A 23,687-nucleotide genomic window follows, 5' to 3' on the forward strand; every position below is an offset into this window, starting at 1 on the left:
GCGGGGTCTAACAAAGTTTAGCCAGGGGGGCCGATAGGGCATTAACAGGGAAAGGGGGGCACAAAGACATACTTTTCTTTCTTATTCTCATTTAAAATGTCTAGCTTTTAATAAATAATTATCTGAATCTCACACCCAAAGTTTTAATCTGATGTAAAATGTATAGAAGTCCATTACTGTATATAGTAACTGTTAAGTCTAATATACCCTAGTAAGCTATAGTACTTTTTCCTTTGGGAAGATACCATCTGTGCAGTCTGCAGTTCTGTTGAAGAAAGATGTTGAACCTATTTAATTATTCTTGGAAAATAATTTATTTCTGTGCATTTTTTTTCACACTGCATCAAATTAAAGTTGATTACATCGATTAAGCATCATGGGGAGGAGGGTGGGGGGTGGTTCCCTATTTTTTTTTTCCTTTGCTGGGAGTTTTAGAGCCCTATTAGTTAGGTTGCTTACTCTTTAAAATACCAGAATAGGAAGGATGGAGTAGGTTTGAGTTTATTAGATTGATCAGTATTGCTGAACTATGAAATATTTTGGGTGCAGTGTATTTTTTACATACAGGTATAACAGAGTAGATTTAGTGTTTTGTTTTGTTTTTTTACTTGAGTATGAACTTATACAAAAAGCAGCAAGATATTAAAAAAACTGTTTTATTGATTAAAAAACACACTATATCGGATTCATATCGGTATCGGCAAATATCCAAATTTATGATATCGGTATCGGACATAAAAAAGTGGTATCGTGCCATCTCTAACAGAGATCTGTCCAAATGGTGAATAAATGGTAAGCAAAAGTCAGTTATCATTAATGTTTCTGCAAATGTTTCCAGCTCTTCTTCCTCTATCCGACATTCTCTCCATACCTGAGAGTGTCCAGTCTCCAGCATGGATCCTTCAGTTGAGCCGACAGCAGCTTCATTCCTGAGGGCCCTGGATGATTGTAGCTCAGGTCCAGCTCTCTCAGATGGGAGGGGTTGGAGCTCAGAGCTGAGGCCAGAGAAGTACAGCCCTCCTCTGTGATCAGACAGCCTGACAGACTGCAGACACACAAAACAATTGACCTGAAAATGCTTCAGTCAAATTTTGCCTTTGTTCTTCTTTTTTCAGATACAATGACCCTCACTCACTCTATCCATTCAATTGAACCAGGTCCAGGCCAGCCAAAGGCGGAGCCTGCCCCGAGTGGTGGCCAAAATTGCAGCTACATAGCAAAAGAGGCGGAGGTGGGAAGAGCTGCAGGTTTGGTGGAGCGTGGGCTGAAATGCTGCTGCAGGTGAGATTGACTCAACTGCATGGCACCTACAAGCATGTCTTTCCGGCTTAAAATCTGTGCTCTGCTAGCTGTTGATGGTTTTTGTTACAGCTGGCAGCAGGACAGCTGCAGTCATTTGAATGTATACCAGCAACCGTGTCGAAAGTGTACAATAAAGATGCTAAAAAAGCATAGAAATGTCATCTGGTCTGCCGTGGTTTATTACACGGTATTTGACTACAGATGGAAGGAAGATATCCATTTTAATGTGAAGATACTGCCAACAGAACCAGGATGAGGGAAAATTGAAGAGAAAAAAAAACATAAACAGCAAAATACAATCTACAAGAGAGCAGAGATAAATGTTAATGTGCTCAAGTTGCAGAAGAGTGGAGAAGAAATGTTCAGTACTTCATGGGAACTCCCCCAGTAGTCCAGACGTGTGGAAGCGCGACTCAGGATGGATTCAGGGTCACCTGATCCACCCCTACCTATATGCTTTATCAAAAATGAAACCCTAACCTTACATATCTATATTATTGCTAATATATATTGTAATATATCTATATCACTAAAGCACTTCTGGATGGATGCAAACTGCATTTCGTTGCCCTATACCTGTGCATGTGCAATGACAATAAAGTTGAATTCTATTCTATTCTATTCTATTCTAATCTAAGTCTATTTTTAAATACTCTAACGAATCACAAGTAAGGCTGTTTAATGCTCACTGCTTACCTCGTTGCATGGCAGTGAGCACTGAAAATGATGTCACATCATCCGTTTTAGTGTTGCTTCAGCTGGTTGTGCACATAATGATTATTTTTAACCTACCACATGGAACTATCACAGCTGGGTTGGAAGCAAAACTATTGCATCAGTTTTTTTACCATTTTAATTACATTTCAGTACAGAAGGTCTCAGAGATTTACAGATTAAACAGGCGGCATTGCAACAGTTTGAAAATATGAGACTGGGGAGAAATTCTCCCCAGTGTTGTTGCTTCTAGTGTTGTTGCTTCTAGTTCTGATTTCTTTTGCTTCCAGTTTTGATCTCTTTTTCTATATCATTGCTGATCTGGGTGAGGGTATACTGGTGACCAAAGGCACCAGAGTAAAGTGCTCTGCTTGGAGAATACGGTCTCATGAGGTCTTTAACATATCATTGAACCTGAATAAGCAGGACTTTGTATAGCGGAAGAATTTGGATTTTAATTCTTGTTTCAACAGGGAGCCAATGATAAGGACCTAATATGGGATAAATATAGTTGCTCTTAGTAAGATGAAATGATGATTTCAATTTTTTCAATACTGATCACGGGAAAGAAAGCAGAATTATATTTTGTCTTTAATGTGCATATTAGAGGACAAAAAATAGACCGCATTTGATCACAAGATTAATTGTACTGTTATGAAAAGAACAGAGCTTTACAGCTTCTCTCTGAGAGGAAACAGCCACTTAGTCTAAAAACAAAGAACACACACACAAACCTGAATTTAATGTGTATTGATGGGGCAATGACGAGTTGCTAGAATAGCTAATTCCTTATTTTAAACACATTATAAATGTGGCAATCTACTGTGATTTAGAAATAATGAAAAAAAAAAAAAACCTATGACACAAAAATAAATGGAAAAAACTCACATTTAATAAGTTTTAATTGGTTAGTTACATCATTTGATGAAAAAAAAAATCCTTTGATCTGACCTCAGAGTGTTAAGTTTCCAGTGTGGACTCTGCAGTGCAGTAGACAGAAGCTTCACTCCTGAATCTTTTAGGTCGTTGTTACTCAGGTCCAGCTCTCTCAGACTAGAGGACTGGGAACTGAGAACTGAGGACAGAGCTTCACAGCTTCTCTCTGAGAGGAAACAGCCACTCAGTCTGAAAAATAAAATAAAACGGAGTTTCTGTTCAATACCAAAAACTTTAAATGTTCAACTTAAAGAAAACTGTTCTCAGTGTGCACTCATGCTATTGCAGCCACGTGATTGGTTTGGCAAAACACTGTTCTCATTGTCATTGTCTTTCCATTTCTTTACTCTAAATGTGGCTAGAATGCACTCTGTTGACTTTATATTGATTGTGCCTCGTGTTTTTATTGAAAAGACATTTATTGAAAAATAGCTAATTAGTATTAACAAACAAGAAGAAAATTCAAATCTTCACCTGAGCAGTGCATTGACAAAGAGAATTTGGTTAAGAAGATCAGAGCAGTAGTAAGAAAGGACATTACAGTAGGAGAACATCATGCATCGTTAACCTCCTAGGACCTGGCATTTACACATGTGGACATCGCGCACCGCGGATGACGTCAGTGCGCACACTGTGTCTGAGGAGGATGTGCGGAAGTGCTTCAGGAAGGTGAACGCGCGCAAATCTACTGGTCCGGACGGGATTCCCGGCCGAGTCCTTAAGTCATGCGCGGCTCAGCTGGCTGGAGTGTTTACACACATCTTCAACGGCTGTATCCCAATTCAGGGTCTGCAGCCTTAAAGGCCGCATTTTAAGGCCAATTACGTCACAGCGACGCAACGAAGGCTGTCCCAATTCAAAGGCTGCTCGAAATGCGGCCCTCAAATGCGTCCTTCATTTCCCTGAATTTTAAGGACGTGGCGGTGTAGACTTCGTGGCCCAACATATCCCAGAATGCATAGCGCGGCGGTGGGTGTGGATAATTTTGCCGAAAAAAACGGCGGATGAGGGGCGCCCGAAGAGTAAACTTTAAGTAAGTACTGAATATTATGTCACTTATTTATGTGCAAATGTTTAATAACGAAGAACATCAAAACATGACTGTTGGCCACATGTCGGCAAAGTTATGTGACATTAGTGACGTTTGTACTAACTTGGTTTTAAAGCCTTTACTTTAAAATATACGCCATTCAATAGCTGAGCTTAATCTTACAGAGAATGATCAAAGCTCATGTAGAAACAAACAAACAAATGAACAAAAGATTTTCTCCTTCATTTCTGTCAAACAAAGCTGTATGAAACATTTCCAGCTGTTAGTATCATGGTTGCTAGGCAACCTGGGCAGCGCAACGGAGGCTAGACCGTCCCATTTCACAAGCCTCGCACTTCCGGCCTTAGCGGTCTTTAAGTACGCGGCCCTTGAGGATCGTTGAGACTGCGTACTTTAAGGCTGCAGACCCTGAATTGGGATACAGCCAACCTTTCCCTCTCTCTGTCTGTAGTCCCAGCCTGCTTCAAAATGGCCACCATCGTCCCTGTACCCAAATCCTCCACCATCTCCTCATTGAATGACTGGCGACCTGTAGCCCTGACCCCCATCGTAAGCAAATGCTTTGAGAAGCTGGTCAGGGACTTCATCTGCTCTTCACTACCCGACTCACTGGACCCTCTACATTTCGCATACCGCCACAACAGGTCCACCGATGATGCCATAGCCCTGACACTACACACTGCCCTGTCACACCTGGAGAAGAGAGACACGTATGTGAGAATGCTGTTTGTAGATTACAGCTCAGCATTCAATACCATCGTTCCCTCGAAGCTGGACAGGAAACTGCAGGATCTAGGACTGAGCAGCTCCCTCTGCAGCTGGATCCTTAACTTCCTGTCTGACAGAAGCCAAGTGGTCAGACTGGGCAGCATCACCTCATCCCCCATCACACTGAACACTGGTGCTCCACAGGGGTGTGTACTGAGCCCTCTCCTGTACTCACTCTACACCCATGACTGCACGGCCACTAACAACTCCAACATCATTGTGAAGTTTGCGGACGACACTACAGTGGTGGGTCTTATCACCAACGGTGATGAGAGGCTTACAGGGAGGAGGTCAGCGCCCTGACCCACTGGTGTCAAGACAACCATCTCACCCTCAACGTCGCAAAGACAAAGGAGCTGATAGTGGACTTCTGGAGGTGCAGAGAAGCACACACCCCCATCACCATCAACGGCGCTGCTGTAGAGAGAGTGAGCAGCTTCCGCTTCCTTGGTGTACATCTGGCTGAGGATCTTATGTGGTCAGGACACATAAACAAAACAGTGAAGAAGGCACAGCAGTGTCTCTTCTTTCTCAGGAGACTGAAAAGATTCGGCATGAGCCCCCGCAGAGCATTGAGAGCATCCTCACTGGATGCATCACCACCTTGTACGGCAACAGCACCGCCTACAACCGCAAAGCTCTCCAGAGAGTAGTGCGGTGCTCTGAATGGATAATTGGAGGTGAGCTTCCCTCCCTCCAGGACATCTAAAGGAAGCGGTGCCTGAGGAAAGCGGGGAGGATCATCAAGGACTCCAGTCACCCCAGCCATAAACTGTTCAGACTACTTCCATCAGGAAGGAGGTTCTGCAGCATCCGGTCCCGAACCAGCAGACTGAGAGACAGCTTTTTCCATCAGGCCATCAGACTGCTGAACACGTCATAGACACCTCAGCTTCACTACTGGAACTTGAACATTATGCGCTCCACACTGTACATTAATGCCACTTGTTTTGCACATGTCCAACTACCAACCTCTGTATATTTTATTTTATTGTTTACTCTATGTAATTTGTAAAATATGTATACACAAACACACACACACACACACACATGTAGAAAAACATATCTAGTATACACATCCAGTAATGCATATACTATTATATATTGTACATATATTTATTAGTCTCAGATTTAGCCATTCTTATATTTTGCTTGTTTTACGTTATTGTATTTTTTGCACACCTCTGTTGCTTGTGAAGCTCGCACACAAGAATTTCACTCACATGTACTGTACCAGTGTACCTGCACATGTGATGTGACAATAAAAGTGATTTGATTTGATTTGACATCACATTTTGGGTTGTCTAGACCAAAATACAAAATGTTGCCTCTGTTCTATCAAATTAATTTTAATATTGGAAAATTAAAACTTGAGTAGGAAATGCAGTTTTTAAATGAAGATTTCATTTCTGAATTGAAAAAAAATATTCCTGCCTACCACACACAGGCTATGTAGTACCTCAGTGAAACAATAATTCCCTTTCATGCTAAATTATGAACTGAATGATTGATCAATATTTTTTTATTTGCATTTTGGAATGCTGAATTCAATTTCACTAGCCACACCCAGGCTTGATTACTGACAGACCTGTTGAATCGAGCGATCATTTATCCCTTGTACAATATTCATATTGACCCATTTGAAATTTTTAACAGAAAAACAAACAAACAAACAAACAAACAAACAAACAAACAAACAAACAAAAACACAAAACACAAGTCCAGAGGGCAAAAGAGATAAACACTTCCATGTCACATTACAGAATCTTCCACAATCAGTGTGACCAAAAGGTTGAGCTGTCAGAGGACTCTAGAACTCATATTTGAAGAGAGTCAGGCATACAGTGACATGGAAGAGGAAGATGTCTCACAATAGGAGGATAATTTAGAAATAATTTCATTCTGTTTCTGAAAGTAAATCTAAAGGTGGCCGTCACTTGGAATCCCTCAGTGACAGAGTCCCTGCTCAGCTGCTAACATAAGACGAATTTTACCAGGACATACATGTTTGCAGCAAGTCATTTTCAAGATATCAAGTCAATCAGAAAATTATTCTGGATATAACCAGTCCTGAGGTGAAACTTATTTTCAGTGACCAGCAGAAAAAACATCATGAAGACATCACACATTTGTAGGCCTACATTGGGATCCTCATCCTTGGTGTATACAGGTCAAGAGGGGAGTTGACTGAAAGTCCGAGGGATGCTGAGACATGGAGAGAAATTTTTAGAGCTACAATGTCTCTGAAGAGCTTTCACATGAAAGCTCTCAAGGATCATCAGATTTGATTATCCTGAATCAAGACATGTTAGAAGGCAGTCTGCACTGTGTGGGACTAGTGGGTGGACCGGGTTCCCCTTTTATACTAACACTAACTACTGATCTTATCTATTTCTGATTTTATCTGTTTTGATTTTATATACTGTTTTGTTTGTTTGTTAAGCTTAAATTTCAAAACTTTAACTACTGATTTTATCTACTGTTCTGATTTTATCTGTTTTGATTTTATATACTGTTTTGTTTGTTTGTTTGTTTGTTTGTTTGTTTGTTTGTTTGTTTGTTTGTTTGTTTGTTTGTTTGTTTGTTTGTTTGTTTGTTAAGTGGGTTTAGAGCTCTGGGTAGCTCCCCAGCTGGGTCTAGACTGGGTCTAGAGAGTATTTTAAATTCAGGGAATTTATAATAGAAAGTAGCTCGTCCACAGAAGGACTGGTAGCTCCCCTTACGATAAGGGTTCAGATCGCGCGAACAGGTGTGAAATGTGTGTGTTTAGTTAGTTTGTTTGTTTGCTTGTTTTAATCAATTTTAAATCATGCTTTTTGTTTGCTTTTGTTTCTAATGTCTCTGTAAAGCACTTTGAATCACCTTGTTGTTGAATTGTGCTATACAAATAAATTTGCCTTGCCTTGCCTTGCCTTTTATGACACTGGGCAAAGTGTAACTGTGGACGATTCACCTGTGGGTTAGAGTTTGCCTCCATTTCAGGCAGTGTATCCCATCCAGACCAGCAATGGCATGACACTTTGGCCTGTATGTGATCTTGCTTCATTTTATGTATGGAACATGTAAATTTATACAGAGAAGCCAGAAAGAGGAGCTGCTGAAAGAAACCAGGGGACACAAGTGTGACTGATAAGATTTAAACTGCAGGGCTAAGTACGCCAAGGGAGTCAAGCTGGGTGACTCATCCACACCAGCTCCAGAACCTCATAGGATCAGGGATTAGAAGTTCTTCCACAAAGAGCCAAACGAGATTTCCAGTACATGGGTTTGTAGACAAAACCCATGTAGCTCTGCTATCTGTTTTTTCATCAGTTCAGTCTCTAGTTCAGTCTCCTGTGTTGCTGTCTGCTCAGTCTCTAATTCAGTCTCCTGCTCAGTCGCCCTTAGCTCAGTCTCCTGCTCTGTTGTCTGCAGTTCAGTTACCTGCTCAGGTTGCAGTTCAACCATTAGCTCTGCTTTCTCCTCAGTATGCAGTTCAACCTTCTCCCTAGTGTGCAGCTCAACCATTAGCACAGCCTGCAGTTCAATCAGTAGCTCAGCTATTTACTCAACCGTCAGTTCGGCCATCAGTTCAGCTACCCATACAGCCAGGGGTCCCCATACCTTCTGGCCCTGCATCTGCTGGAGGCTCAGGTTAGCCAAACCAGCACTCCGTGGCTCCCACACCGGCATCTGCCTCATCCACTGGGGCTTCTAGAGAGCCCAGCCAGCATTTCCTTGTGTCCGCTTGGGGTTCTGGAGGGTCCGAGGGGCCCATTCAGCCATCTGCCATCTGGATCATTTCAGCCATCTTTGGTCCCCACTGGAGGGTCCAGTGCATCCATCCAGCCTGCTCTCTAGTGTGTGCAATAGTCATCTGGTTTTGACAGCTCGTTCAAATCACAACCTCTGGGTGCATTTGGGTCCTTTCTTCACCTCCACATGGCTTGCCTCGTCAGCCGTGACAGTGTCAAGTCCGCGTCTTTGTAAATGTTGCATGTTTCATGTTTTATTTTGACAGTTCCAAGTCCTGTGTTCAGTGTTTTCAGTTTTGTATCAATGGCTGTATCCCAATTCAGGGTCTGCAGCCTTAAAGTACGCAGCCTCAACGATCCTCAAGGGCCGCGTACTTAAAGACCGCTAAGGCCGGAAGTGCGAGGCTTGTGATATGGGACGGTCTAGCCTCCGTTGCGCTGCCCAGGTTGCCTAGCAACCATGATACTAACAGCTGGAAACGTTTCATACAGCTTTGTTTGACAGAAATGAAGGAGAAAATCTTTTGTTCATTTGTTTGTTTGTTTCTACATGAGCTTTGATCATTCTCTGTAAGATTAAGGTCAGCTATTGAACAGCGTATATTTTAAAGTAAAGGCTGTAAAACCAAGTTAGTACAAACGTCACTTATGTCACATAACTTTGCCGACATGTGGCCAACAGTCATGTTTTGATGTTCTTCGTTATTAAACATTTGCACATAAATAAGTGACATGATATTCAGTACTTACTTAAAGTTTACTCTTCGGGCACCCCTCATCCGCCGTTTTTTTTTCGGCAAAATTATCCACACCCACCTCTGCGCTATGCATTCTGGGATATGTTGGGCCACGAAGTCTACACCACCACGTCCTTAAAATTCAGGGAAATGAAGGACGCATTTGAGGGCCGCATTTCGAGCAGCCTTTGAATTGGGACAGCCTTCGTCGCGTCGCTGTGACGTAATCGGCCTTAAAATGCGGCCTTTAAGGCTGCAGACCCTGAATTGGGATACAGCCTGGGTCTCAGTATTTGCCATTGGTTCCAGCTGTGTTTCGCTCCTGTATCCCATTCCCTCATTATCCTCTGTGCATTTAAGCCCTATGGGCCCCTAGTCACATCTTTGCACATTGCTGTGCGTTTTTCCCAGGCTTCTGGTTTCTACTTTCCTACGTTCTTAACTTCCCAGTTTTTTTAGATTTGTTTTCTTATTCCCGGTTTTGTATTATTTAAATTTTGATAGAGCATTAAAGCTGCCTCCGTGAGTTCACTCCTGATCCAGCCTGCCACAGCGCTCTATATCACAACTAAGAGTCACCTCTGTTGCGGAGGATAAATTCTTCTGTGTTATCAGCCTCAGGAAGCAAAAGTTAAGGGCATCTCAGATTAAAGCCCAGATAAATGCCACACAGAGTTCCAGTAGCAGACATTTCTCTACATCCACTCTTCAGAGGAGACTGTGCTAATCAGGCCTTTATGGATCCTGCAGTGATATCCTATCCCATCCAGTTTGCGTTTAGTTGGACCATCATTTATTTTTCAACAGGACAATGACCCCAAACACACCTCCAGGCTGTGTAAAGGGCAATATGACCAAGAAGGAGAGCAATACCTATCCATCGAAATCTTGAGGGGGGGTGTCAACGTAATTGCACATGAGAATAAAGTGGCAGGAGTGAGCAGCAGTTCAAGTTCATGTGCAGTACAAGATTAAAAGTGGCAGTCAGTATAGTATTGCACAGAGTATGAGTTTTTGTGAATATTGATAAAAGTGAAGTGAACAGTGCAGATTGTAGAGTGTACTTGAGCAACTGTAAGACAGTATCTGTTTGCATCCTGTGAAGTGAGGTGTGTTTTCAGGTGTTGAGGTGTCGAATGGCTCGATGGTAAAAACAGTTTTTAAGTCTTGTAGTCCAAGCAGACAGGCGCCTGTAACATCTGCCAGATGGTAACATGGAAAACAGCTGGCGTGCTGGGTGGCTGTGGTCCTTGATGATGCTGTGTGCTTTACAGAGGCACCGCTGAAGATAAATGCCCTGAATGGCAGGAAGCCTCATGCCAGTGATGTTCTCTGCTGCCTTCACCACGTTCTGTAGTGATTTCTGGCTGCTGGCAGAGCAACTCCCATACCAAACTGCGATGCAGCTCGTCAGCAAGCTCTCAATTGCACACCTGTACTTCCTGAGGAGGCTGAGGAAGTTTGGCATGAATGCCAACATGATCTCAAACTTCTACAGGTGTTACAGTTGCTGGCGAGCTTTTCAGATTACAGTGTCTGTGTGAAGGTTCCAGGAGAGATCCTCAGTGATGTTGACTCCAAGGAATCTGAAGTTGCTTACCCTTTCGACCTTGACAACGTTGATGTGGATGGGCCAGTGTTCCCCGACTGGTGATTTCCGGTAGTCCACTATCATTTCCCTTGTTTTGCTGACATTGAGAGACAGGTTATTATCCAGACACCACTTGTACAGTGCCATCACCTACTCTCAATAGTGCAGTCTCATCATTGTTCATGATGAGGCCTATGATGGTTGTGTCATCCACAAACTTGATTATGGTGTTGGACCTATGTTTAGCGACACAGTCGTGTGTGAACAAGGAATATAGCAGGGGCTCAGCACACATCACTGTGATGTTCGTGTATTTAAGATGAGTGGAGAAGAATTGTGACTACCTCATGAAGCCAAGAGTGTGCAAAGCAGTAATTAAAGTAATTCAAGCTATAAAACATATTTTGAGTTATTTCACACTTTTTTTTAAAAAAACTATGTGATTCCCTATGTGTTCATTGAGAATAATCTACAATGTAAATAGTAATGAAAGTAAAGAAAAACCATTAAACGAGAATTTGTGTCCAAACCTTTGACTGGCAGTGTATATTTTGTATAAAGCTTTTCTGTTTACACAATAATATAATTAAGATTAAAATATATATCAGTGGAAAAGTTTTAATCCTGACCTGAGAGTTTCCAGTGTACAGTGAGGACTCTGCAGTGAAACAGACAGACACTTCACTCCTGAATCCTGCAGGCTATTGTTATTAAGGTCAAGTTCTTTCAGACTAGAGGACTGAGAGCTGAGAGCTGAGGACAGAGCTTCACAGCTTCTCTCTGAGAGGTTACAATGACTCAGCCTGGGGAAAAAATAAAAGCAAACAATAAAGAAATACTGGTGTTCAAATGCCTTACTAAGATGTAACAACACATGAATGACATCAGATTTTTTGGTTGTTATTTGTCAACTGATGTAAAATAAAATATCATTTGATCTGACCTCAGCATGTTCAGTGTACATTGTGGACTTTCCAGTCCAGAAGACAGAAGTTTCACTTCTGAATCCCAAATGTTGTTGCAGCTCAGGTCCAGCTCTCTCAGACGAGAGGAGCAGAGAACTGAGGACAGAGCTTCAAAACTTTTCACTGAGAGGTTACATTGACTCAGTCTGAAAAATAAGACAAACATTAAAACCAATGCTTGTGTAAAAGTGTGATCAGGAGTCATTAAGTTTGATAACATCCAATACAATTTTTTCAGGAACCCATAATTCCTTAGTAATATATAACAATACATGAATTAAATTCACTTGTTTTGGCTAAAATATTTAATTGGTTAGTTTTGTCAACTGATGAAAAATAAAATATCATTTGAACTGACCTCAGTGTGTTCAGTTTACATTGTGGATTCTTCAGTCCAGAAGATAGAAACTCCAGTTCTGAATTCTCCAGGCTGTTGTAGCTCAGGTCCAGCTCTATCATGCTAGAACACTGGGAGCCAAGAACTGACGACAGAGCTTTATAGACTCTCTCTGAGAGGTTACAGTGAGTCAGCCTGAAAACAACGAATAATAAGCAATATTTGTTATAAAAATTATATCAGTTCACATATTATAATCAGTCAAAGAAAAATGCCAGTGAGCAATAAAATTCATGGTTAATCAATAAGCTAAACATCTAAAACAAAAAACACTGTGTGTTCAGGATGGACAGGGAGTCCAGCAAGTGTAGATTCAGTCTAGATTGTAGAAAGTTATTCTTATTGTTACAGACTGACATGAATCTGTTTAACTTCCAATTAAGCGCAAAGAAGGAAGCATCAGTAGTAATAAGAAACCTTGATTTACATACTTGTTCAAGCTAAACATTTATTTTTTTTCCCTCTGTGCTTTAAGAAATGCAAAAATACAAAATACTCACTGTACATGTGGTCTGTATTGCTTGGAACTAAGGTGGAGTAAACAACATCATAGCTTTACATAATTTGCTTTATGGCTGGATTGATTTAAAACTCCAAAAGGTTGTGAGTCTACCAGACTTACAAGTATTGCTTAAGTGGGGGGAAAAAAAAGGCATGAACACTGCCAGGACTCAGAAAAGCTTCAGTCTATTTACACCTACAAGCCAGTGGACACTCAATGATGAGGATGTACACATCAAGGACACGGAGGAACACTGTATCATGGTCCTGAGTCCATGAACTCAGTGATTTTGGTTTTGTATATTATTATTATTATTATTATTATTATTATTATTATTATTATTATTATTATTATTATTATTATCATTATTATTATTATGGTTTCGTGAACTGGCATTCTGACTTTTGTTTTTTGCTCCCTCTGTTGGTCGCTGATGTTAGCGTTTCCCCTGTCTCATAAGATCCAGCTGTTACCCCCACCTGTGTGTAATTTCCCTGTGTTCCTCAGTGTGTACTTAGGTTGTGTGAACTCGTGTGCTGATTGCTGGTCTGTCTGTAAATCTACCGTGTGTTCTCCCTGACGTCATCCTTCATGTACCTTCGCTCTCCATCCTTCGTGTTCAGGTTTGCTTTTTAGTTGTTTAGTTTCTCCCAGTTCAGGTTACTTTTGGTTCCATTTTGCCATCTTCGCATTGTGTTTTGTTTTGCAATAAACCTCCCTGGCATATCAGCAAGTGCCTGCATTTGGGTCTTCATTTATTCCTCCACACGGCTCACTCGGTTAACCGTGACACACTGGTTTGAGCACGGAGTCAAGGAGGCCATTTGCATGAAAAGGGAAAGACCAAATCTGAATCGAGGAAGGGCCTAACAGTACATCTGTCACCATCTTACAATGCTGTGATTGCAGCAGTTCTCCATCTCTATATAAATGGAACCAATTGCCATAGATCAATGCTCATGACAACTTGCATATTAACAATCATGCAACTGACTTCACAGCCATTAAGTGTGCTAGTTTAAGTCACTATGGAAAGGTACTATTTATAAGGTTGGCGAAACCTGCAGTCAGCCAAGACTGAAGAAGTCACTTGGATGTCAAAACATTTCTCCCGCTGAAAATCCTACGTCCAGATGAACAGAATAAACTTTCTGAGGTTTCTTTACCTGAATGAATGAGCATGCCTCAAGATAGATAAACACTGACTGAGGAAGGATCTACTGTACAGACAAACAAACAAACAAACAAACAAACCCTTCAGCTCTGTGTTATTCACAACTTTTTGTTGGGAAGATGAAAAGATAGGTGAGTGAGAACTGACAGTGACAGAAAGTTTTTTTTGTTGTTTTTTTTTTTGTTTGGGTTCTATTTTTTACAGTGAATTTGATAATAGTACATTATTAAGCCATGAAAAATGTTACAGTTGAAGAAGAAAATTCCCCTACTTAGAGATGCAAGTTCTTCCAATAATAGAACACAAAGTCATCATCAATTACTGACTTCTGATCAAAAACATCACTGACTATGCATTATGTCCAAATAAAGGTATGATCACATATTTACTCACAGAGCTTTGTTGGAGGCTTTGACCACTGGCAGCAGCCTCAGAAGAGCCTCCTCTGAAGCAGAGTATTTCTTCAGGTCAAACACATCCAGATCTTTTTCTGATGACAGTAAGATGAAGACCAGAGCTGACCACTGAGCAGGAGACAGTTTATCTCTGGAGAGACGTCCTGATCTCAGGGACTGTTGTATCTCCTCCACTAGAGAACCATCATTCAGTTCATTCAGACAGTGAAAAAGATTGATTATTTTCTCTGCAGGCAGACTCTCACTGAGCTTCTTCTTGATGTACTGGACGGTTCCCTGATTGGTCTGTGAGCTACTTCCTGTCTGTGTCAGCAGACCTCGTACGAGAGTCTGATTGGTCTGCAGTGAAAGACCCAGGAGGAAGCGGAGGAACAAGTCCAGGTGTCCATTTGGACTCTGTAAGGCCTTGTCCACAGCACTCTTTTGGAGAGTTTGAAGATTTGATTTGTTAAATAATTTAGACCACATAGAGGTTGTTTGTTGTTCTTCCATCAGATTGAGTCCAGAGTTGATGAAGGTCAGATGGACATGAAGAGCAGCCAGAAACTCCTGAACAGTCAGATGGATGAAGCAGAACACCTTGTCCTGGTACAGTCCTCTCTCCTCTTTAAAGATCTGTGTGAACACTCCTGAGTACACTGAGGCTGCTCTGATATCGATGCCACACTCTGTCAGGTCTGATTCATAGAAGATCAGGTTTCCTTTCTGCAGCTGATCAAAAGCCAATTTTCCCAGAGACTCAATCACCTTCCTGTTCTCTGGACTCCAGTGTGGATCTGTCTCATCTCCTCCATCATACTTGACCTTCTTCACTTTGGCCTGAACCACCAGGAAGTGGATGTATATCTCAGTCAGGGTCTTGGGCAGCTGTCCTCCCTCTCTGGTTTTCAGTACATTCTCCAGAACTGTAGCAGTGATCCAGCAGAAGACTGGGATGTGGCACATGATGTGGAGGGTTCGTGATGTCTTGATGTGGGAGATGATCCTGGTGGCCTGCTCCTCATCTCTGAATCTCTTCCTGAAGTACTCCTCCTTCTGTGGGTCAGTGAACCCTCTGACCTCTGTCACCATGTCAACATAGTCATGAGGGATCTGACTGGCTGCTGCAGGACGTGTGGTTATCCAGAGGTGAGCAGAGGGAAGCAGTTTCCCCCTGATGAGGTTTATCAGCAGCACATCCACTGAGGTGGACTCTCTAGGGTCAGTTAGGATTGTAGTCTTGTGGAAGTTCAGAGGAAGTCGACACTCATCCAGACCATCAAAGATGAACACAACCCGGAAGTCTTCAAGGCTGCAGATTCCTGCTTCTTCAATTTCAGTAAAGAAGTGATGAACAAGTCCCACCAAGCTGAACTTTTCCTCATTCAGCACATTCAGCTCTCTGAAAGTGAATGGAAATATCAACTGGATGTCCTGGTTGGCTTTGTCTTCAGCCCAGTCCAGGGTGTATTTCTGTGTTATGACTGTTTTCCCAATGCCAGCCACTCCCTTTGTCAGCACTGTTCTGATTTGGTCATCTCTTTCAGGTGAGGCTTTAAAGAGGTCTTCTTGTCTGATTGTTATTTCTGGTCTGTCTGGTTTCCTGGATGCTGTTTCAATCTGTCTGACCTCATGTTCATCATTGACCTCTGCAGTCCCTTCCTCTGTGATGTAGAGCTCTGTGTAGATCTGATTGAGAAGGTTTTTGCTTAATGTTACAGAGATCCCTTCGACCACACGCTCATACTTCTTCTTCAGATGAGACTTGAATTTAGACGGACATGGCTGCAGAGTCTCTGAATGAAAAAAAAAGAAAGAACAGAAATTAAAATAAGAAGAAAAAAGTGGCAAAAATCAGGAAACATACTTTTCCTACAGATCTTTATCTGATGAAGTTGTTTATGTTATATTAAAACACAATTAAATGTACTTTTTTTCTAATATTCTTGTCAGTTTAAAAGAAAAATCCAGTCAAAAGTTCAAAACCTTGACTTAAGTGACACCATGTTAGCAGGCCAAAAATAACACTGCATTGACTAATGAAAAACTTAGAAATGTCATAGTTTAACATTGAATGTTTCTGGTTCACTTGATCCAGCCCCAACTGATGAAATTTGTCAAGTAAGCACTTACAGTGCAAATATTACATTTCTGAAATAAAAAGGAAGTTTTAAAATCAGCCTATAAATACTTAGAAATCACTGAAGTTAATTTAAATGTCTTTGGGTTACTGTGTAGATTCAGAACCACAAGTTTGTGTGTGTTATGTAAGTGAGATGTTCATATGACATGAAACTTTTACAGTATCATAAGACAAAAATAAATTTTGTTTGTATTGTTTTCATATAGGTACCCTAGGGGGTAGGGTACCACACCTGAGGAGCTAAGGCTAAGTTAGCTCCTCAGGGTATGTTAAGGATGTTTTTAGGTTCTAATATTATATGACATCATTCAAATAGAAATAAAGTACATAAACGTCCTAAGTATTTACAGGTATTTCGTCAGCTGGATGTAAACATTTTTTTCCAAAATAACTATGGATGACATGGTTAAATTACAAGCTAGTTATTTTACAGTAATAATAAGAATAAGAATAAGAATTTTAAAAATGCATGAATAATTCAATTATTATAACTGTAGAGATATCACACTGGAGAACATGAGTCCATAATGAATTACAATGTTAATAAACTGGCAAGTGTGTTAAGAACTTCATTGATAACAGTTTTATGAATAAAATTTAATACATGTATTTTCAAAAATATTGACATACATGTAACAGTTTGCTAATTAAATAAAATTGTTTAAACATGAAAATGAGTTAAAACAAAACAAAAAAAAACCTTTGTTTTACAGATATGTGGTCTCACCTTTCTTTGTAGATGAGGAGTGATGCAGTTGAGAGGAGAGAACTGGATCTATAATCCGAAGATGGTTGATAGTTATCCTGCAGGCTTTGTTTCCTTTTTTTTTCACTGTGTCAATAAGGCAGCGAGCCTTATCTGCTCTGGTTTGGTTTTTTTCTAATATCGATTCTTTCTCCAGATCATCCAAAACACCATCACTTACAAGGGCTTCAAGGAGCTGTGTAAAGATTTCTATTGACACCCTCCTCACAAATCCTGTCCGTAACATGGCAAGCTCCTCTAATAGATGAAGAAATGAACATGAATGTGTCACTTAGTGTCACAGTCAGGCTGCGAAGCTGACTGTATAAATGTGAGGAGTGGACCCAAAATGCAGACACATAGAACAAAACGTGAATGTTAACAAGAAGTGAGCCATTTAATATGGCTGATGGAAAAATACTCAGGCAAACAAAGATGAGACTAAACAAACAACCTAAACTGGGGAAACTAAAAATAAACATGAAAAATCCTAAACATGAAAGTTGGCATTGATACAAAGTTACCTGGAACATTAAACGTGGAACATGGAAACCTAGGAGCATGGCATGGAAAAGAACAGACGACCTGACAAGGAATGACTGACAACACAGGACTAAATCACACAGGAGGATAATGAGGGAAGTGGGAACACATGGGGAAACAGCTGACACACATGCACATAACGACATCACAGGGGAAACGTAAAACTAAACACATTGAACACAGGAACACAGGACCTCTTCAAACTTAAACAGGAAACATAATGAAATGCAAACATGACAACATGAACTTGAGAATTAAAAAGACATGCATACATGAAACATATAAAGGACAAGGAAGACTTAACACAGGGGTTGAAAACACAAGGGGAAACTAATAAACAAATGAACTTAGAAAACCCAATGAACTTAAACATAAACCATAGATATCAAAATAAAGTAAAACTTAAAACGCTGGGTCAACAGACCCAGGAACGTGACACTTAGTAAACTTAACTCTGTTTGAAAGATGTGCAAATAGATTACAATTCAGTTTTTTATGTGAGTGAATTCTGATAAAATTATATTTATGAATATAAAGGTTCCACCCCTCCTGTGTGTAACTGATTAGTATGATTTCTGATTCCGATGCCAAGCAGGGCTTCCACATGGGCTTTCTTCCCTGAGCCAAAATGCTGAAGATGGGTTGTGAATTGAGGTTTGCAGCATGACAGTGACCCCCATAAATACCTCTGAGGCAGCAAAGTAGAAATAAATATTAGGCACATTAAGGTCATCAAGTACCCTAGCCAGTCTGCAAACCTCAGTCCTATATGTCTGTGAAGGTTCTCAGACGTCCAGGTTATCGTAGTCTAAACTTGGAAAGACTTCTTTAAGTTTTTTTTAAAGTTTTAAGAAACTTAAAGAAGCCCAGATGCTTTTCCTTGCAAGCTCCTCATACTCAGTCCTGTAGAAAGTCTGTGGATTCAGCTGAAACTTCAAGTTCCTAAGTGGCAGGCAAAGGTAACGAGGAGTGGGCCAAAATCTCTCCTGAGATGTGTGCAAACCTCCAAACAACTATGCTTGCCAAAAAAATAGGTTCTGCACCAAGTACTCCACTAAGTCATGTTTTGCAGGTACCCCAGGATTCTTAGCTGGTGGCACAGCAGACTCCAAGAAGGAAATAAACAGAAGTTCATCCAATTGATCATATGATCAACTAATCAATCACTCACTGGGTTATGTTTCTTTATCTTTCACTTTCTGCCTATTGCATACAACTGTGCAATGGAAACCTCTCAGACAGGCTGACCGAAGCTGACCCATAACATGACTCATCGACCCAGAGAAAGTAACCTACAGTCTACTGTAGGAGGCTTAAACCTACCAATTAGAAACAGCTACAGTGCTTTTAAAAATGTGCTAAATTGTATTAGCACTTAGCTGTATCTGACTAGACTCATTTAACCATCAGTTAGATGAACAGTTCACTACAGCCACAGTTTTGATTCAGATGCTTATTATGAGATTAGACCTTTTTTTTATTAACTTCCCTGACTTCAACTCCATCCATCCATCCATCTTCTTCCGCTTTATCTGGGGCCGGGTCACAGGGGCAGCAGCCTAAGCAGAGAAGCCCAGACCTCCCTCTCCCCAGCCACCTCCTCTAGCTTATCCAGGGGAACACCAAGGCGTTCCCAGGCCAGCCGAGAGATATAATCTCTCCAGCGTGTCCTGGGTCTGCCCCGTGGCCTCCTCCCAGTGGGACATGCCTGGAACACCTCACCCAGGGGGCATCCTTGTCAGATGCCCGAACCACCTCAGCTGGCTCCTTTCGATGTGGAGGAGCAGTGGCTCTACTCTGAGCCCCTCCCGGATGGCCGAACTTCTCACCCTATCTCTAAGGGAGAGGCCAGCCACCCTTCGAAGGAAGCTCATTTCCTCCGCTTGCATCCGCAATCTCGTTCTTTCGATCACTACCCACAGCTCATGGCCATAGGTGAGGGTAGGGACGTAGATCGACCGGTAAATTGAGAGCTTCGCTTTTACACTCAGCTCCCTCTTCACCACGACGGACCGGTGCAGCGTCCGCATCACTGCAGCCGCCGCACCAATCCGTCTGTCGATCTCCGGCTCCCTTCTCCCATCACTCGTGAACAATGCCCCGAGATACTTGAACTCCTCCACTTGGGGCAGGAACTCATCCCCGACCTGGAGTGGGCACTCGACCCTTTTCCGGCTGAGAACCATGGCCTCAGATTTGGAGGTGCTTATCCTCATTCCCGCTGCTTCACACTCGGCTGCGAACCGTTCCAGTGCGAGCTGGAGGCCATCACCCGATGAAGCCAACAGAACCACATCATCCGCAAAAAGCAGAGATGAGATCCTGAGACCATCCAAGTGAAAGCCTTCTGCCACTTGGCTGCGCCTAGAAATCCTGTCCATAAAAAATATGAACAGAATCGGTGACAAAGGGCAGCCCTGGCGGAGCCCATCACCCACCAGGAACGAGTCCGACTTATTGCCGGCAATGCGAACCAAGCTCTTGCAATGGTTGTATAGGGATCGAATGGCCCGTAGCAATGGGCCAGACACCCCATACTCCCGCAGCACCTCCCACAGGACACCCTGAGGGACACGGTCGAATGCCTTCTCCAAGTCCACAAAACACATGTAGACTGGTTGGGCAAACTCCCATGCACCCTCAAGTATCCTTGAGAGGACAAAGAGCTGGTCCAGTGTTCCGCGACCAGGACGAAAACCGCATTGTTCCTCCTGTATCTGAGGTTCGACTAGCGGACGAACTCTCCTTCAAATCCATTTTATTTATTTAGTGCCAAATCACAACAACATTTGCCCCAAGTCACTTTATATTGCAAGGTAAAGACTACAATAATACAAGACTCCCGTATCCTCCGTTTCAGAGACTCCTCAGTTAGACTATTACTGGCTTCCACTTCTATCAACACATCTCAAAATTCTTACCCACAAAAAGGAAGATCCATCTCAGACCTACTTGCTTGCCTTTCTGCTCTCCACCACATTTCTCACCTGGTCTGCCCCATATTCAGATTGGACCTTTCTCTGCTCATCAGGGCTAATTCTTCTGTCCAACGGGGACCGTAAACCTGTTCTAAGCATCAGTGTCAGCACTTAGTTCCTCAGGTCTGGTATAAATATGACAAAGTAACTTTTTTTTCACTTTATTGGATCTTGAATGAATAATTTCATGAATTTTTGATCTGAAATTTTAATCCACATCCAAATGCCCATATCAGCTTGTATCCCATGGGATTAAAGACTTTGACCTCTTTTCCTGCCTGATTCCCAGTGATGTCAGTGATGATGTGTAATAGTGTAGGTTTAGCTTTTCCATAGCTGATGTTGACTCTTACCTTCTGGTGATAATGGTGACGCTCCCTGGGTTGAGGAATGTCCTGTTGAAGGAACAAGCACATTTTGAATAATAAAACTGGCTTTGTCTTCTTTTTCCTTTGACTGACCTTCTTTCATCTTTAAAATTGATGTAGTCAGTTCTATCACATGGTCATTAGTATATGTCTGCACCATCAGATCTACAGTTTCCACTATGTCAAGCAAAAGTTAGTCCCGCACTGATAGGGGCAGGTGAGGAAGACACTCGTCTCAGCACGTTGGCCTCATTGGACTCAAACTGACACAACCGGTTTAGCTGCTCTGTTATATTATCAGCAGATCACGAATGATAAAACTGGTATTTTGAGAGTAAAAAGTTGTGAGGCTTCAAAACAACATGAAAATATCTGCCTGCAAACATGATTTGAAGTAGGGGTGGAGCTGAACCCGAATACGGTATTCAGAGAGGCACAAATAACGTGTTTTTTACGAATATTTATTTCGAACAAATACTTTAAAAAATATTTGTATTTGGGAACAAGGAAAAACTTTATATCAAAAAGCTGAGTTTCCTTATGAGACCGCAGTGCATGCCCAGATGAGTGAGTGATATGTGAAAGAGGTGACTGACACGGGCTGCCTCACACAGCAACAGAGAAGGCTTGGCTGAGCGAAAAAAGACTGAACTGAATCAGTTTTTCTTTTTTTTTAATAGATTTTTTTACACCTTAACTGGGTTCTGGAGGCAGATTATAACTTTTGCAAACATCGGGAGATTATTCCATTACGCTGCATTATTGACGTCTGCAGTGCTCTCATGTTCACTCTGTTTACGTAGCTCTGTTAGCTCGGTAATTTAGACAACAGGCTGTTGACAGAGTAACCTTAACGTTCGGTTAAAAAGGTTAAAACAATGCTTGTGTAGTTGTGTTGAATTGTATGCACTTGTGTGAGTTATATGGTACGTTTAAGATGTAGACTATAGGCCAGTTAACCTTAGCATAGCTTCCCGTCACTCATTAACTTAGGTGAAACGCAGAGATATCAAACATCTGCATAATCACATGAGCTTAAAGCATCCTCTCCTGGTACTGAGAGGACCCCCCCCCCCCCCCCCAAACTCCAACCCCTCTACCAGCACCAATTCATCATCACAGCCATGTTCTGCCCCTGCAAGTCAGTTTCGTTGTCTGATCAGCGTCCTCCAAGAGGACGGGTGGTGGGGGGGTTCATAATGTTCCAATGGTATTTTATTAGTTGTTGGTTTAACCATGGATGAGGCAATGGCTGTTATGCTATTTTCTTTTCAATGACGTTACATTTATGGGAAAACATCAACTAATACTGCATATTCATAATTATTATATTGGATATAATTAAAGAATACTTACTCTGTAACGTTAATTAGAAGTGTAACACAAAAATTTTATGCCTATTTTGAATTTTACTCGAATACAAATACAAATATAAATACCTTTCCCCCCTCAACAAATACAAATACAGATACAAATATCAGCTGCTTTGCACATCTCTAATTTTAAGTCACAAATCTAGACTAAAATCAAACTAATACAGAGTAAATTTTTAATACATTTCACGAGATACAATTGCCAGTTCTGTGTCTTCATACTGCACCAAGGGTTTCATGTCTTTTTCCTCTGACTGACCTTTCAACTTCTTCAAAATTGATGTCGCCACTTCCATCACATGGTCATTAGTATATGTCTGCGCCATCAGATCTCTAGTTTCCAGTTTGTCTGCATTCTCTAGTTGGCACTTATTGATGGTTACAGGTACATCCTGTAGGTAGGAGTGGAAACGTTCCAGTTCCTCCACTTCCAAATTCTCCAGCATTTCAAGGGGCTGCTCATGAACAGACTCCTCCATCTCTGAACTATAAAATATGAGAGTCAAAATACTGAAAAATGGAAAATAGGACAGAGCAGCTGTAAGACTTGTTAAGACCTAAAGAAATGATCTGTGATCTGTTACATCAACTGTATGTTATACTTATAGATCTTGTTCTATGAACTAATCATTATAGAAACACTGAATTATTTTGTATGATGAAGATTTTTTTTTAGAACAAATTGTTGCATTTTTCCTAATTTTTTTAACAATTCAGTTGTAATTTCAACTCAGCACTAAAATAATTAATTAAAATCATTCATTCCACTCTATTTTACGGATCCTTGCGACGGACATGGGAGAAAAAAATGAAGATGAACTTTTTCGAGATCTTCCAAAAGTAACTCAGGATCTCGCAAAACTTTTGTGAGATCTTGCAAAATAGGCCGCATCCTTCGGAGGCCGCCAGCATGAAGCTGACCAGGAGGTCGAGGCACGATGTGCTGGGAGTTGGGCAAGGAGGGACACATTTGTAACAGCCTTTGAATTGGGATAGCCTTCGCCGCCTTTGTTAGAGTTGATTATTTTAAGATTGTCATTTGTGCAAAGAGACATAACCATTGCTTTTATGTGTCCTAATATGGTTGTCATTGTGCAGAAAGAGCTAGATGATAAGAAGACTTGTTTTCAGCTTCAGAACATTTCCATTGCAAGCATGAATTTTTGCAATTTCCGGTTTTTATAGTTCAGCGAGACTCTGACTTATATATATGTCTCGTGTGTGTTAAGTTCATTGAAATGTTGAATCCTGTGTGGGGGCGACTGGAAACG

The 23,687-nt window shown here is 41.4% G+C and overlaps 1 protein-coding gene across 3 annotated transcripts in view; it reads right to left on the minus strand.

Annotated features, from left to right (window-relative positions):
- The window catches only part of LOC113032636 (NACHT, LRR and PYD domains-containing protein 3-like), a 53,398-nt gene that overhangs the window by 27,917 nt on the left and 1,794 nt on the right, over positions 1-23,687 (minus strand). For all 3 annotated transcript variants that reach the window (XM_080308213.1, XM_080308214.1, XM_080308212.1), the window contains 9 exons: positions 22,676-22,902; positions 21,029-21,070; positions 17,137-17,412; positions 14,265-16,062; positions 12,157-12,330; positions 11,777-11,944; positions 11,463-11,636; positions 2,968-3,141; positions 872-1,045 (listed from right to left, as the gene is read on the minus strand). In XM_080308213.1, coding sequence (XP_080164339.1) covers positions 872-1,045; positions 2,968-3,141; positions 11,463-11,636; positions 11,777-11,944; positions 12,157-12,330; positions 14,265-16,062; positions 17,137-17,412; positions 21,029-21,070; positions 22,676-22,902 — 3,207 coding nt within the window. The remainder of the gene's footprint in view (positions 1-871; positions 1,046-2,967; positions 3,142-11,462; positions 11,637-11,776; positions 11,945-12,156; positions 12,331-14,264; positions 16,063-17,136; positions 17,413-21,028; positions 21,071-22,675; positions 22,903-23,687) is intronic.

Source organism: Astatotilapia calliptera, chromosome 11 (assembly GCF_964374335.1).
Source record: "Astatotilapia calliptera chromosome 11, fAstCal68.1, whole genome shotgun sequence".
Lineage (NCBI taxonomy): Eukaryota > Metazoa > Chordata > Actinopteri > Cichliformes > Cichlidae > Astatotilapia > Astatotilapia calliptera.